At 38.1% G+C, this 15933-nt stretch overlaps 3 protein-coding genes across 3 annotated transcripts in view; 1 reads left to right on the forward strand and 2 right to left on the reverse strand.

Annotated features, from left to right (window-relative positions):
- The window catches only part of LOC105172959 (sphingoid long-chain bases kinase 2, mitochondrial-like), a 5409-nt gene extending 2910 nt beyond the window's left edge, over positions 1-2499 (reverse strand). Inside the window, exons 1-6 of the mRNA XM_020695123.1 lie at positions 2397-2499; positions 1880-2233; positions 1471-1547; positions 732-785; positions 599-658; positions 4-46 (exon numbers count right to left, since the gene is read on the reverse strand). Coding sequence (XP_020550782.1) covers positions 4-46; positions 599-658; positions 732-785; positions 1471-1547; positions 1880-2039 — 394 coding nt within the window. The 5' untranslated portion in view covers positions 2040-2233; positions 2397-2499. The remainder of the gene's footprint in view (positions 1-3; positions 47-598; positions 659-731; positions 786-1470; positions 1548-1879; positions 2234-2396) is intronic.
- LOC105172948 (50S ribosomal protein L5, chloroplastic) lies at positions 2533-4928 on the reverse strand. The gene is made up of 3 exons (XM_011094573.2): positions 4596-4928; positions 3659-3859; positions 2533-3059 (listed from the first exon to the last, which is right to left on the reverse strand). The coding sequence occupies exons 1-3, from the start codon at positions 4836-4838 to the stop codon at positions 2709-2711; spliced, it is 795 nt and encodes a 264-aa protein (XP_011092875.1). The 5' UTR covers positions 4839-4928; the 3' UTR covers positions 2533-2708.
- Positions 6043-15501, forward strand: LOC105172966. The gene is made up of 11 exons (XM_011094596.2): positions 6043-6826; positions 6913-7011; positions 7205-7416; positions 8746-8939; positions 9122-9227; positions 9312-9625; positions 11119-11535; positions 12796-12877; positions 12970-13044; positions 13152-14564; positions 15144-15501. The coding sequence occupies exons 1-11, from the start codon at positions 6759-6761 to the stop codon at positions 15278-15280; spliced, it is 3117 nt and encodes a 1038-aa protein (XP_011092898.1). The 5' UTR covers positions 6043-6758; the 3' UTR covers positions 15281-15501.

A 15933-nucleotide genomic window follows, 5' to 3' on the forward strand; every position in this document is an offset into this window, starting at 1 on the left:
CATGATTAGAAACAGGTTTCCCGCCCCAGAAAAAGCCATTAACAACCTGCAGTTATCAGATTAACAGGGCGCTGAGACAAAATGAGACCACATGTAGTACTACCTAAAGAGTGTTTGACTTGCATTAAAATGACAGCTCATAAGAAATGACGTTACCATGGTTATTTAGTTATGAAAGAGAAGAATTATGCTTAGAGCCAGAGCCTACATTCTAATAATCAAAATCCACCTTCATCATGACATTAAATTATTCAAAAGTATTGGACTTTCTTTATTGTTTGAGGACAACATAGGTAAAGAAAAGGGTCATGGCCACAGTTATGAACTGCAATATGAAGATAGCATATACATCAATCTCAGCACCTCACTGATTATCTATGCATCCATAGACTCACTATATATGTGCTCCAACCATCAATTAGTTTCATACATGAAGCAAAGCAAAATATATAAAGAGTACTGGTGGCAACTAATTGTACTCAGCGCAACAAGTTCAGGAGTTCACGCAGCTTATCTTTAACCATCTTCTGGTGAGAGAAAGATATGCTCATGCAGAAATGGAAACTAGTTTTGGTAAAGGACAAACAACAAAATACACCTCATGTAGAGTCCCATCGCCTCCAACGGCAATGACGGCATCAGCACCCTCACGTATAGCCTGGCAACATACTATCACTCAATTTCCACATTTCCACACTTGCAGTCATAATTACAATAGCCAACTCTCTCACCTCCCTTGTAATGTCAATGGCATGGCAAGGACCAGTAGTCAAAGATTCACATATCTGGCCATAATATCAGGGGGAAAAAATTGATAAAGTTAATCAAATGCAAGTCTAAAGAAGAATTTGTGCAGAGCTGTAAATATTTTACAATTACCAATCAGCAACAAAACAGAGGGCCAAATGACGCCATATTCCTAATTTTGCTGACAACAGCAGAAAGATAGATCTTATGCCCATCCCATGCTAATGATGCTTCTCAATGGTCAGATGAAGTTACAACTAAGAAATTATTTTAGTAATCTATGAGAAATGAGTCCCAAATGCCAAATTCTGAATGACTTAACATAAGACAGACATGTTTTGGATATAGAATTTGTCATGCCAAACTGCTCATTCATAATATACAGTTCAAAGTTGTAGGGCTATTTTACAGAATCCTACACTAAACTGCAAATTGGTAAATCAATTAAGTGTGATAATAAAACTTTAACTGCCAACAGTAACAGAAATATACAAGTTTAATGTAGATATGTTGGTGTCAAGTCCTATCATAACAAGGAAGACCGAAATGCGGGGCAAGACTGCTAACTATTCTTTTGTGAGATTCAAGGAAGTTATAAGCAAGAAAAGGTGGTTTAATTTTCAGAAACTCATTATAGGCCACCGACTGAAATGAAGCAGTTCAGAGCTCAATATTCTATCTCCAAAAATATACAAACAGTCCTTCAATCAAAATTTTACTCACATTACAATCAGAACTAAGGCGAGACCTTAAGTAAGGTAACAGTTTGTTCCACTCCTTGCCAGTCCTTCCATTAGCTCCTGCAACGATTTCAACCACTTATGCCCAGTTTAGATCCAGCATTTAGCAGATAAGAGTGAAAAGGAGAGGAGAGGAGAAATTAAGAAAGCTGGATCTTCCTCGCAGTTTGGTTTCTAACAAAGTAACTATCAATTTTAACAATTATTTAATACAAATGAATATCACAAACCAAATGAAACAATATAAGCAGTAAGAAAAATCAATGAGGCTTAGAACTTCAGAGACAGATACAATACACCGCACGTCGGTGAAAGCATATGTTTCGCCTCTGGTGTTAGTGAGCAGCCGAAAATGCACTCGAGACTATGAAACGTGTAAAATTGAGAGAGACCTCGAGGATTGACGACGAAGACGAGGTCACGCCGGCGAGAGGTGGCGCCACCACTGACGGATGTACGGTCCGCGCCGAGATCTGGAGCCAACGGTTTCTCTGCTCTGACAAACGACAGTTTAGCCATTGGCAGGATCGCCACAGCGCGACATGAAATCATGTCGGAACGTGAACAGTTGTATAAAATTAATACACAAATTTACAAATAAACTACTGAAAATGTTGTGTGTGTGAACAAAGAGATTAATCACGAGAGAAGAGAACACAAGGAGCAGCTCCGCGGTTGCTTATCATTTAGGGGGTGGGACGAGGTTCACTGTTTGGCAATCTTAAGAATCATCGACCTTCGTTGTCCTACAAGAATAAGAACACCCCGAGTAAACAAAGAAAAAAGTCAAACCATGTTTGTTTTACTTATTTGGGTTATTTCATCTATACAAAAAATAATTAAAATATATCTAATTCTCTCAAATATTTTTCTTACTTTCCAAAAAGAAACCAACGATCAAAATCTAACCTAATATTTGCATCGGCGTCAGTCATTATAGGTTTAATTTCAAACTACACATTCTTCTTTACTCGGCCCCTGCAAGATGCGATATTTTACCTAGTTACAGGCAATGGAATTGGTGAACAGAACATAAGTAGTCAAATGATCCGATAACAGTACTTCGGAATTGAGGAAAACAAAATTTTCAAGAATCAGCCAACTAACGAACAAATAGCCACCTCAAAGTGTCTAATAAGAAACTTGACAAACTTCATTTTTCAATAAATAGGACGAGCCCAGTGATGGTAATAAAATTCACAATTCCTTCATGAATGAATTCTATTTCTTCTTGGTTCTTTGCTTCGATCTTGATTTTGAGTCAAAATGATGAGCCTTGAGCTTCTTCTTTCGCACCTCCGTTGCGGGACCACTACCTTCTCTAAATGGCATTCCCATGAGAGCCAGCAATCGATATGCTTCTTTATCGGAACTAGCTGTTGTTGTTATGCAAACATCCATTCCCCTTGGCTTACCAAGCACATCATAACTTATCTCTGGGAACACACTCTGTTCACGGAAGCCAATGCTGTAGTTACCATTTCCATCAAAGCTATTAGAGCTCACCCCTTGAAAATCCCGTGTCCTGGGAAGTCCTAAATTAATTAGCCGGTCAAGAAACGAGTACATCACCTGTCATCAACAAATGAAGATGAGTGCAAAGCAGATGGCTGCTCAATGTAATTGCTTCAATATCAATAGGTTAAATGTCAATTGGCAGCAACTAGAACGATGACCTTTTTGGAGAAGTGCATCACTTGGTGGATTATGCATCCAAATAAAAGCAAATCAGTTGTTTTCAATAATCAACCATAGTTTTCCCTCCTGATAAGGAGCATAAAGTGTTCATTCTCGCACATGCCCTTTGACATTCACCAGAGTTGAGCAGGGGGAATGCATACGTTCAGCTGCTGAAGGCACCGGAATTGCTCTCAAAAGTTTCCCTCATTTTTAATGTCAAAATATCTCCTAAATTGTGTAAGCAAAAAGAAATATCACTTATATGGTTTTCCTTTTTCTTTTCATTGATAAGCATCAGTTGGTTGATCATGTGCGAATGTGCACTAGAACCTCTATCACGGCAGTCAATCAGTCAGCCTATTAAGGATCTCTATACTGAATGATACACCGTGTTATCAAGTCAATCTATTACGAAATACCACCAAACACAACCAAAAATTTCAACTGCAAAGAGCAAAAATCATGCAGTGGTAGGAGTTGAAACAACTCACATTTCCTCTAAGGGTGACAGCAATACCAAGTGGCTGGTCTTCTCTAATCTTGAAAGTGGCAATGGCCTTCTTTGCTCTTGTCTTAACTGGTCTTTGTCCAGTAATAAGTGCCAAATCATTCATTGCTGCTTCCAAACCCTTCGCATTCTGGGCAGCATCTCCAATTCCACAGTTCACTACAACCTTTTCAATCTTTGGTACCTATACAGCTACAGGGGAAGATCAGGCACCTTAACCATGAATGTGAAGAGTTCCAAATATTTTCTGTAAATATCTCAGAAGCTTTGGAATAAAGGTCACAGATAACCATACAGCTTTCAATTAAATAATCAACATGTAATAACAGCATTTTGTCTTTGATGCATAGCACCCTGAAAATCATATTTGACCATCCACTGAAATGACAGAGATGTTTTGATGCCTAAACTATTTTTGAGCCACTCAGACTCAGTGGTGGCATTTTTGTGCAAGATGCAACTTGGTTAATCTTTGCCTACCACAATGCCACACTGTCGATTGTTCCAAAATCAGTTTACCGAAATCTATTCTCTTAGCAATTAGAATTGATTCCCACAAAAAAGCTTTGCGAAAACATCAACATTCATGTGGAAAAGAGGAAATTTAACAACTATATCCACATGGGTTCAACCAAAGGGTGGCTCCATGATATTCTTTAACAAGCAAAATAAATGAAAGATAAAACTTACACCAACATTACAGTTGCATTCAGATAAAAATAAGCAGCCACATCATCAATTCACCAAATTAAACACATTACCACAGAAATATACACGCTAACCATTCGTGGAATGCAACAATCCTAAATACTGAGCTAAAAAACTAAATTCAAATACACAGAAAAATTCCAGAAATAATTGATACATAAGCAAATAGATAATGAAATTTTCAACAGAAACATGAGAATAGCTGAGTAGACCTGGTGAATGTTGGTGTAGTTGAACTCTTCTTTGAGCAAAGGAATGATTCTCTCGAGGTAAACGGTCTTGAGCCGGTTGACTTTCTCGGCTTCGGTTTTCTCCACCAGGACAACCGACGACATGGCTTTGACGGATAGGCCACCGGAGCGAGGGCAAGAGAAGTTACCGGAGGGCAATCGAACGAAGAATTGGCCGTGGAATGTGGAGGCGGTGGAGTGTAAAAGCGCGGGAGATAACGCCATTGCAGCTGAAGCGAGGTGCTGCTCTTTGGTGTTCTCTCTTGTGTGGGTTTGTATCGGATGAAAAAGAGGATAAGAGTAGTTCGGAAAATGGGACTCGCTGTCGATAAAATTACCATCGTGCCTCCTGCCGGTACAGACCAAATTATTACCCAAAATCGATCCAAAATAAATATGTTACACAAACATATATAGTGTGATAGATTACTTTATTTTGTTATTATTAATTAATTATATATAAAATATATTATACTTAATATATAATCAATTCAATCCAAATTAAAATTTCTGCTTTTACCTACTCATAAAAACATAAATTTAAATTGATTTGTGTACCCCTAAGTTAAACTCAATTTGAATTTGTTTACGTTCGCACACATGCTTAAATAGAAAAGAGATGTTGAGCTTTTATACTTAATTATGCTGTCGATAAATACTTGTGCTATGTTTTATTATAAAATTCTCTTTTAATTTTAAAATGATATGCAAATTAAGAAAAATATTGTATGATATAAATTCATAAAATAAAATAACTAGTTTGTAAGAGTCACACCACTTGATATATAACCTTCATTTCATCCAAATACTGATGACAAAAAAGGTCATAACCCATTATGCGAACATCACAAAAAAAAAAAAAAATGAATTATATGTTATCACATTGCATTCCATAGTGTATATAACGAAGAATATAGGATACAAAAGAAAGAAATAATCATAAGTGTACTTAAATTTTTAAAACACTATATATATAGTGTTGGAATATGACATATCACACTTAAAATTAAAATTGAAATAATGAATTTATAGCATGGTGTTACAATATTAAAAAGGTGTTAACAAGAATGATTTGATGTATAAAAAAAATAGAAAAATTTAATAATTTAAAAGTTAAAGTTTGTAACATATAGTTTGGGATGATGAAAGGAAAAGTAGTAGTCAAAATAAGTGATAATGTGATATTATTAATTTCAAGCATTGCTTTAAATGGTGAAGTTCAGGCAACAAATAATGGTATTATTATTATTATTATTATTATTTTGTAATTCGTGACAGCTTAATATTTTTGTTCTCATATTACTAATAATTAATTATTTCACAGGCGCGTGGTTTCACTCTGTAGTACGGAGCGTGAATCGCTCTCCTATTTGGGGAGGTCTGTAATGGCTGTCGCTAACGTCATTTCCTCACCCTGTCTCTAAAAATTCGTTTCATATCGCCCCCCAACCCCACCCCGACCCTGGTCCTGCTCTCTTCCCTCGTTTCACAAACAAATCCATAAATATATATATATATATATACCTACATATATATATATACAGGTTCCATGTATGTATGTATATATATACTGCTCCATATCCGTACAAATAGTCTACATATAGATGTTTGAGATTACCACTTTTGTCTTTTTCCCAACACATGATTGATCGGTTAAATAGGAAAAGAAGATTGCGGAAATTTTAAACCCTATTTTTCCTTTTTATGGTTATCTATCTCGATCCATGTATAAATGGAAACCGTAGGTTGATACCTTGGTTAGGTTAGATTGTAAAGGAAGCGAAGGGTGTAAAGTTTGTTGGGGAATTTGGGGTTTTAGTGTTTCAGGATTAGGGCAGAAGGAGGACGTTAATTTCAACTATTGTGTATTGGATTTTGGTAGGATTAGGGCATTGGTCTTGGTTGAGGTCGATCAATTTAGCTTAAGTATTAGAATTGACTTGAATATGTATTGAACCAGCCCAATGAATTCAGAGAGAGTTACAGTTCGGAGGATAGGAATTTGAGGTTGATTTGATTTTCTGGGGAACGGTTCCTTCTGTTGTATATGAACGGTTGAGTTAGGTTTGGTGGTGTTGGAGAGATTTGAGTTGATTTAGAGCATTTGTTTGGTTGTGGAAGTTAGTTTTTATTGGAAATTGCAGAATGAGCTTGGGATATGAAGATCGGAGGTCCCTGGACAATGGTTCTGAAAAACTTGATGTGGTTTTAACGTAATTATCTTGCTTTATGTCAAACTATCTTGAGTGATGATTATAGTTTCTGATGGTGAATGACATAAAGATCTTTGATGATTCAGGAAGCGGAAGATATACTATTCGAGAGATTTCCTATTGTCTCTGAGTAATTTGGATATCTGCAAAAAGTTGCCAAGTGGTTTTGATGAGTCTCTGATAAGGTAAAGAGCTACTGAATAGTCCCTAATGCTATAAGATGGCTTTCACATCGTAAAAATAATTGATATCAGACTTCCAGTTATGTGTTTTTCCTTTATTGACTTGGTAGTTTATTGTGTTGTAATCTCTCACCGTTCTTAGAAGCCTCCTTCATGTTTTGAGTTTTGACTATGTGTATCTGTTGTATTTGAACAGTGAATTTGAGGATGCCCTGCTAAGACTACCAGATCGACCAAGAATCCCAGGGAGCTTGCCAGTGCATGGTTTCAGGCGTATTGAATATGGCTCATCTCCACCTACGCGGGGGGGTTCTGGTAGTTACCCTAGAGGCACTTCTGGAAAATGGGGAAGCCGTTCATCGGGGCGAAGTGATCGAGACAGTGATTCTCAATCAGACAGGGAGTCAGGTTGTGTTCAGCTTTCCTCTGTAGGCTTAAGAGACATATATATTCAGTTTTCTGGTTGCTTTAGTTTTCTCCTGCACTATCAAATCTGGCTTTCAAATGAAGCCTGCTTGAGAGCTCTAGTTGAAGGAGAGTGCGGGAAAGCCATAATCCTTGTAAGCTGATTCACCATAGAATTTTGCTGTCTGGGATGAAAGCAGCTTCATTGTGAGGCACATGAATTGTCCTTGATCGCCATGTCTCTTCATCGGTCATATTCCCTGTTCTTAGGAGAAAAGATATTGCCAGATATATGTTTTTTTGGTTTATCCCAAGTCATTTATAGCAATACACTTGCTCTATATTAAACCTCGTGGAGTGGATCTGCTAGTCATGCTATTGATTGACAAGAATGTCTATCATTTCTAAATGTCAGCATGTATCTGCTGGCAACATGATGAATCAAAGAACAAATGCTGGTGTGAAACCATAGGTTTATGCCTTGTTTATAGTAAGTATATTTATTATATTTGCAGTTGGATCTGAGACACAGAATGAGGATGGGATCATTTTATACCAAGCACAATAAGAATTAGAGAGGCCAGAGAACAGACTTGGGATGCAATGGCTGCTAAGCATTTTCTCCATTCTTTAGTTATATTCTTAGTTAAAGTGCTGTGGAGAAACCTTTATACCCATTGAACCCTGTTTCCATGGCCACTGAACTTCACAATTTATCAGATATTTCAAATTGGTCAACCAAGTTCCTAATATATTCACTCATACTATGGGGCTGGAATAGACTGAGGGTAAAATATCTTTGTGCGTCGAGTTGCATGCAAGTAGACAGCTTTGTTTCCAGTTAGGCAGCACCTGAGAGGAACTAATATTTAATTACTTAATCAGTTTCCCATGCTTTCTGTTGGATGAACCTGTGGACTGAATCCATGACCTATGTTTATGATAATTTCTCAACCATCGTTTGCCTCTCTTTCTCATGGCTTCTCGCACATTGGAGCTTAGGCCCTGTAAAGAGAAACCCATTTTCTTGGATCTTGCTTTATCATTATTTGTGCTACCTACCACACAGTTGCTGTGATTTGGTGGGTATTTTTTCAATGAAAATCATCTAACTTTTGAATTGTAGTGTGGGAAATTCTAAATATTCTTATATAAATAAGATTACAGCACCATGGAGAAGGCTGTAAGTTTTGTGTATGTGTGATATCCACATATAGTAACTTCCCCTATATGGTGCTTCTGTTCCTTCATTCCATCATTCTTTTTTCTCGTCAATATGAGTTTTGGATTTATTTTATTTTTTCTATTCATTGCTTAATAAGTCTTGTGTAGATTCTGGAAGGTGTTATGGTCATCAATCTCGACGCTCATGGCAGACTCCTGAGCATGATGGGCTTCTGGGAAGTGGTTCATTTCCAAGACCCTCTGGATATGCAGCTGGGATCTCTGCTGCAAAGGTGCAAGCAAATGAGCACCATCAACTTGGCAGGAGTAGTGAGCCATATCATCCTCCAAGGCCTTACAAGGTTAAGTAATTATTGTATTTTACGAACAAAATTCTAGTAGCTCATTTATTTTATATAGTTTTCTTTCTTTCCTCCCCTTTTATATTGTTTTTGCGTTTATCTTTTTATTTATAACAAATTGTTAAATCCCAGAATGATTGCAGTTGCGTCAACATTATCTCATGTAACTCATAATCTTTCAGGCAGTTCCTCATTCAAGAAGAGACACTGACGCCTACAACGATGAAACTTTTGGTTCAGTAGAGTGTACTAGTGAGGATAGAGCAGAAGAGGAGAGGAGGAGAAGAGGTATTAGTTTATTCTAAATGGGTTCATTTGTAGTTCCTATTTTTGGTTAATTTATTGTTTTTTCTAAATGCAACTTCTTTTCAGCTTCTTTTGAGATGATGAGGAAGGAACAGCAAAAGGCTCTGCAGGAGAAGCAAAGATTACATCTAGAAAAGCACGAATCTGGTGGTGTTTCAGACCTTTGTGAAGTGTTGGTGAATAGCAAAGAGGAAAACAGTGTCAATAATGATGAAATGGAGGTTTCTGCTGCAGCACCCATCTTGAGCAATGATTTAGAGAAATCTTCTTTTGTTTCACACTCTCCTTCATCAAGACCACTTGTTCCACCTGGCTTCAAAAGCAATACACTGGATAAGAGTTCTGTATTGAAATCTCTGATTCATCCTTCTTTGTCAGAGGTATGGTACTTCCACATTGCTTTTGCTTTTGGCCTAATTTAGTTGGTTGGAGATGCATGTATCCCTTTGCAATGTTTATCCATGACATGCTCATAATTTCCATGATTAATGTAGTCCAACATCTTCATTCTTCATCTTTTGTAGTCTATTTATTTAGTCTAACATGTTTATTTTAGAGCTTTCTGCAAAAGTTTCTATTTCTCATGGATGATAGCCAACAAGAAATGGCTTTATGTTCTCTTTGGCCTGGTCTGTTGGTCTTCTCTGGTGTGTTAATTAGATGTAGGAGCAAGGTCACTTTTCCTTCCTCCATTAAAACATAGAATGTTGCCAACTTATGGACATTGGGTAATTTATTGATCCTTTATACTGCAAGCTGATGTTCCTAATATTGAGAGAGGTGTTTTTGGCTTGTTCGCTTTGGTTAATTTATTGATTGTCTTTTACTAGAAGCTAATGGCCCAAGGTCTGTCAACTGACTGCATTTTTACCTTTCTGCTTGTGTTTTTCTTCTGCTTTGCTGCCTCTCAAGACGCTGCTTCTAATTTGTTATTCTTGCATTTTGGGCCTTCTCTTCTTAAGACCAGAAAACGGGTCCACGGTATTTCCAATTTTCCTTGGTGCCCGTGTGGGGGTTAATCAGGTTATGAATATTATCCTGTTCATCATTACTGGTTTCATGTCTCTGATGCTACGATTTCCATTTCAAGTTAGGTTGGATAAGTTTTTGGATCATGAAAGGTGTGACATCTTAATACTGTAAATGGTCAGTGGAATTGTCTTGATCTCCAATTATGTAACACGCAGATTTTAATCTGTTGTATTTGAAGTTAAGGGCCTCATTGAAACAGGGGATAACTGGCTTGTCATACAAGGAAATGGTACTATCTAATTTCTTCCGATATATGAATATCATGAGTAATTAAAGAATGTGCACGATTAGAGTGTACTATGACTCTGAATCTCCAAAATAACTATCCTGGAGAACTGGATTGGCATGAGTATGGAATCAGAAAGTTGAAAGAGGTTCTCTTCATTTGCCCCATTGGATCCATTGTGCTGCCACAGAGGCATTTCCCTCTACCCTGCTGACCCTCCACTCCACACACACTGAGACAAAGCAAAAAGCAATTGAATCCAAGTATAAGGCATTACTACAGAGGTTTTGGAAAAATCCCTTTATCCAGAAATGCATCATGTAGTTGGTCTGTTTCACTAGGATTCAAACCCGATGGTTTGTGTAATGGCTGGCGTATAGGCCTCCATGAAATCATGCTTGTTATCTGAGCTTTTCTCTACTATAATAGAACCTTAAGAATTAAGAATCTGAATATCATGAAAACAGCAAAGGGATGATTGCAATTGTTGGTAAAACAGAAATTATGGACTCTAATCAGCTGTGATATGAATTTGGGGATGAATTGGTACTTCTGTGTGGTAACCGTTATTCTGTCTGTTTGTTTGAAATGTTTAGATATCTTGTGCTTTTACAGGTGCAGAAACCTGTAAAAGGGAAACGCCTCGTAGATGCTGGACAGAATCTTGATCAAAATACTAATAATGGTGCAGAGAGACAGTTATCTCAAGAGATTAGTGTAGTTGACAGCCAGCCTCCAGAGAAGGCACAACATGGACTCTTTTTGAGCAAAGGGGGGAATGTGGGTTTAGATGTCAGTTTAGATGTGCCCATTAAGAAGAAACCTGGCATGGAAGATCAATTACTTCGCCTTTCAGGTCATTTAGATTCTCATGGAACCCTGGATGATCCTGAAATTGCTGAACTCAATGCTACCAGGGTGTTCAACGACAAATCTGTTCGTGATTCTGATAGAAGTCATTCAACCTCAGTTCTGGAAAAGATTCTTGGTAGCACATTATCTGTGAATGATGGTCATGCTAGTTCAGCTGAGGTAAGTGAAAGTTTAAATGCATTCCTGGTGGATGTATCGTCTCAGAGTGCTTTCCTAGTCTATACACTTATCTCCTATCTATTGATGAACAAACGGGGGTTTATGCTCAATAGCTGATCTCTAGAATATCCTCTAATTGCAAGTCCAGCTGGATTTTCTCCTGTATACCCATAGGAAACTGGCTCACCACTCTACATTGAAATTCATGCAACGACATTTATTCGAATTCACTGGCATTCTTGTGTGACCCAGACTCATAGCTGGTTAATGCATATCCTTATAAATGTTAAAACATGTCGTGCCCCCTTCTTTGGAAGGTAAAAGAATCTTTGTAGTCCACCTAACCTACTAAATATCATGATGCTTCTCAGATGCACAAATTCGTCAGTTATATTCTTCATTGTTCCACCATATGTGCTTGGCATGTTCTTTTTCTGTTCTACAGTATAAAATAAATATCCTATTCTTGATTCAAGATTTATGCGAACATTGTTACAAGTGTTGTCCATAAAGATTTTGGTTAATATATTTCCAAAATTCTTGAGGTAATTTCTTCGAAGTCTGGATCATTTGGATTGATTAGATACAGGAAAACAAACACAGCAGCTAAAAATCCTGAAATAGGAAAATAAGTTTTTGATTCAGAATAATGTTCATTATAAATTCTTAAATAACATAAGAATCCACATGAATAGATTGTTATGTTACTGTTATATCTCATTCATTTTGAATCATCAGTAGAAGTTTCAATTCAATTAAGATTGGATCCTCCACCAGTTTGCCACCCCAGGGTAAACCCATCAGGAATATGAACTGTTGAAGGAACTAACTATTCATGATCACAAGGATGCCGTTTATGGTGCCAAATATTTGACCTTCAAATGGTAAGAGAGACGGGGCATTTGCTCCGTCAAAACAGAAAGCCAAATACTCGAGCAACCAGGATAGGCTGGCTGGTACTAGCCAATATGTGACACTTTGGCCATAGTTTGTGATTTACATTGGAACCTTTTTTCCATAAACAACTATAGCGGTTGCCAGTGGTCTCCTAAGACTTACCTTCATTTATTTGAGGACAATGTGTTACATTTTGATGAGACTTTATTCACATTGTTATGAATTGGTTAATGAGTTGGGTAATTTGATGTCCTCTGTTGTTTGCTTGCACTTATTGTATTAAGCCTTTCCACGATCTTTTCCTTATGAGATAAATGATTTGTGTCGGTTACTGCTAACTTCATTGGATTTGTTTTCATCAAGCATCATGATAGTAAACCTGATGGTACATGGAGCCCCAATTCTGTCCAGTCGTCAAAGTTTGCTCAATGGTTTTTCGAGGAAGGTATAATTGCACCCTTTACGTTTTGATATAGCAAACGTCTTGAAAGTATTCTATTTACATATGGTTTTAATTTTCTGCTTCAAACTCTGCAGAAGCAAAGGTCCCTGGTGTTGTTTCATCCACCAGCCCAAACGGTCTGCTATCATTGATAGTCAGTGGTGATAAAGGCAAGTAGAAAGTTTCTGATGCAGAAACAGGACAACTCTTTGTGCATGATGTCTCCTATAAGACCTTTAAACAATCTAATAAAATTAACTTGACATGCTATCTGCAGCTGATGGGGTATCTGACCAAGCATGCATTAACAACAAAGAGGAGGGGATTCCGACTGTACTTACGTGTGAAGACCTTGAACAATCAATTTTATCAGAGTACCATGCAAAGACGACAAACGTGCAACCATGCTTAAGAAACTGGGGTACTACTTCTACAAATACCAATCAACCAAGCACACGTGCTGATGATCACGCATCTCTACAACTGCTCTCTATGTTGCAGAAGAGCACAGACCAGAATACTACTACTGTAAGCTCTGATGTTGATATCAATTTGGCTGATAAACAGCCATCTTCGCAAGAAAATGATTTGCCCGCAGTAGCCAACAAAGCTCAAGGGGAAGAGAACAATAAGGTTATACCCAATTTGGGCAAGACACTCACTCTTGAAACACTATTCGGAACTGCTTTTATGAAAGAGCTACAATCAGTTGAGGCCCCTGTTTCTGTCCAGAAGGGCTCAATTGGGACTGCTGAAGTTGATGCTCCAGATCCGCATGGATTACCTCTTCCAATCACTAATAATGACATTGCTTCTTCAACACCTGATGAAACTGGGTTTCAGAGACCAGGTCATGACTTCAGTGCACCTTCAAACCATAGACAGCGTACAAAACTGGGTAAGGCTGAGAGCTGGCATGGCTCTGAGGACTCCACGATTGGAATAACTACATCAAAGCTTCATACTGAAGCAGTCCCCAAGCACTGTGGGTTGGAAAGGGTTGTTGAATTTCAACTGCCTGAAGAAGAGAACTTAATGTCTGCTGGTGGCACTCAGGATAAACGGATGCTGGCATTTATGCCGACTGGTAATTCAATTACCAATATAAATCTTTCTTCAGATATACCCATCAACTTATCCGATAAACTTGCTGCTCTCGGTGCTTTTGTTAAAGACAAGCGACGCATCGAAGGTTTAGAAACTCTGCCCTTTGCTCGTAATTCTTATGAACAAATGGAGCCTGAAATTGCCTATGGCAATGTTCAGGTGCAGCACTCATCGCCATTGTTTCAGCCGCAAATGACCAAAGTGAGGCAGCCACCATATCCTCACTTGGAACCACATCATGCTCACATGAATTCCCGTATGAAGTTTTTGGGTCCAGAGCCCATTAATAATCATGATTCTCCAGCCAATCACCAATTTTCTTCAAGTATGATTCGGCCTCCTTTCCATCACCCAAATGTAAGGATTGCTGGATTTGATGTTCCTTCTCAACAGTCGATGCTGCATCAGATGCAAATCTCAGGGAACAATCCTCCACACATGTTACCTGACTTTCCAAGAGGTGGTCCAGTCTCCCAGCACAGCAACCAAGCAACTGGTTTTATCCAGGAAATGAATCAAATGCAAGGTTTCCCTTTTGGGCCCCGTCAACCAACCATGGGCAGCCGTGGTGCGCCAATCCCAGGTAAAGACTCTAACTCTACTAATTTTAATTTGTTTCACTATAACGAGATAAAATGGGAGATATTTATCTTTCCTTCTTTTAAAATTGGCTTTTAGAATAATCAGGGATATCTTTCCCACTACACTTCATGCTAGCATGAGAATCATCTAAAGATCAGGGCAAGTTACTACTTTTTTTACTTTGTCTGAGGAGAGGTGTTGGTAAGTGTTACTTTGGAAGAGCAATAACGTTAACTGGTATTACATAAGAACTCGAAAGAATTAAATAGACTTTGGTTGTCCAGCATATAGAGTTGCTAGTTTGATTTATCTTGAATGTCTTCTACCTTTATAAGTGTACCATCCCAAGGGACAGCCCATCTTTTGGAGAACTACTCCCTACAAGTTCTTAGGCCTATCAAATATGATCAGTTAGGTGCTCTTCTTAGCTTGCCATTGTGTCTTGATAGTTGTGATATATATAATTCACCTCAACCTCACTGACTTGGAGCTGAATCAGATCTTGAGAATAAGAATTGTTTTGTTGAATAGATTTTTCCAGTTCTTATGATTGAACAAGTGCTTGATATTGATTGCGCAGCCAATCCTCCTGAGGCTCTCCAAAGGTTTATAGAAGTGGAGCTCCGGGCAAACTCAAGGCAAATCCACCCTTTTGCTCCTGGTCATAGCCAAGGGATGTATGGTCATGAAGTAGACATGGGTCTTCGATACAGATAGTTGATTACATTACACTTGGTGGTGCATCCTTGTTGATTGTGAATATACCGTCTTTGCAGAAGGATCAGGCATGTGTCCCGGTGACAAACTCTATAGAATGTAGTTCATCTGTCTGTAATATGGGATGACATTGAAATTGTGGGAGAATATATAAGGGCTTTCTTGGTGGTCTGTGTATATGGAAGATTGCGACAATTCAACAGTGGTGCCATCTCTCTCTCTTTCTCTCTCTCTGGGGTTTTCGTTTTACCAAAGCATAATCTCTTATGGTGCATACATCCACATCTGAATTTGCAGTGACAGTTGATTTCCCATTAATCCTCATCATTAGAAGTACCTAAGCCTTACTCTTATGATATGCACTAAACACAGCGTCACCATTGTGAAGTTTCTGAAGCCCATAGAAAACCTTTTCCTTTATATTTTCCTGTTGCGTTCATATGACAAGCGTTCATCCTAGACGAGGCCAGAGCTCACTTTAAAGTACTTGCCCTTACAAACAAATTTGCAGGTTATCAGTACCACTGTTGGATTAAGAAAAGGTTTTAGACATGGTATTAACCCTGTCTATGTTAAAAGAGTCAAAGAGCAAGCTCGAAGTAACAAAAAAGCTCTCTCAAGTCACAGTGCATCTACATCATGCAAAGAAACTT

This window comes from Sesamum indicum, linkage group LG1 (genome assembly GCF_000512975.1).
Source record: "Sesamum indicum cultivar Zhongzhi No. 13 linkage group LG1, S_indicum_v1.0, whole genome shotgun sequence".
Classification (NCBI taxonomy): domain Eukaryota; kingdom Viridiplantae; phylum Streptophyta; class Magnoliopsida; order Lamiales; family Pedaliaceae; genus Sesamum; species Sesamum indicum.

Excerpts from the sequence above, each read along its gene's own strand:
- LOC105172948 (XM_011094573.2), bottom strand. The coding sequence starts at position 4,838 with ATGGCGTTATCTCCCGCGCTTTTACACTCCACCGCCTCCACATTCCAC. Across the intron at positions 3,860-4,595 it reads ACTACACCAACATTCACCAG|GTACCAAAGATTGAAAAGGT; the intron begins GTCTACTCAGCT and ends GTAGCTGTATAG. Across the intron at positions 3,060-3,658 it reads CTGTCACCCTTAGAGGAAAT|GTGATGTACTCGTTTCTTGA; the intron begins GTGAGTTGTTTC and ends TGTTGATGACAG.
- LOC105172966 (XM_011094596.2), top strand. The coding sequence starts at position 6,759 with ATGAGCTTGGGATATGAAGATCGGAGGTCCCTGGACAATGGTTCTGAA. Across the intron at positions 9,626-11,118 it reads TTCATCCTTCTTTGTCAGAG|GTGCAGAAACCTGTAAAAGG; the intron begins GTATGGTACTTC and ends GTGCTTTTACAG. Across the intron at positions 12,878-12,969 it reads TCAATGGTTTTTCGAGGAAG|AAGCAAAGGTCCCTGGTGTT; the intron begins GTATAATTGCAC and ends CAAACTCTGCAG.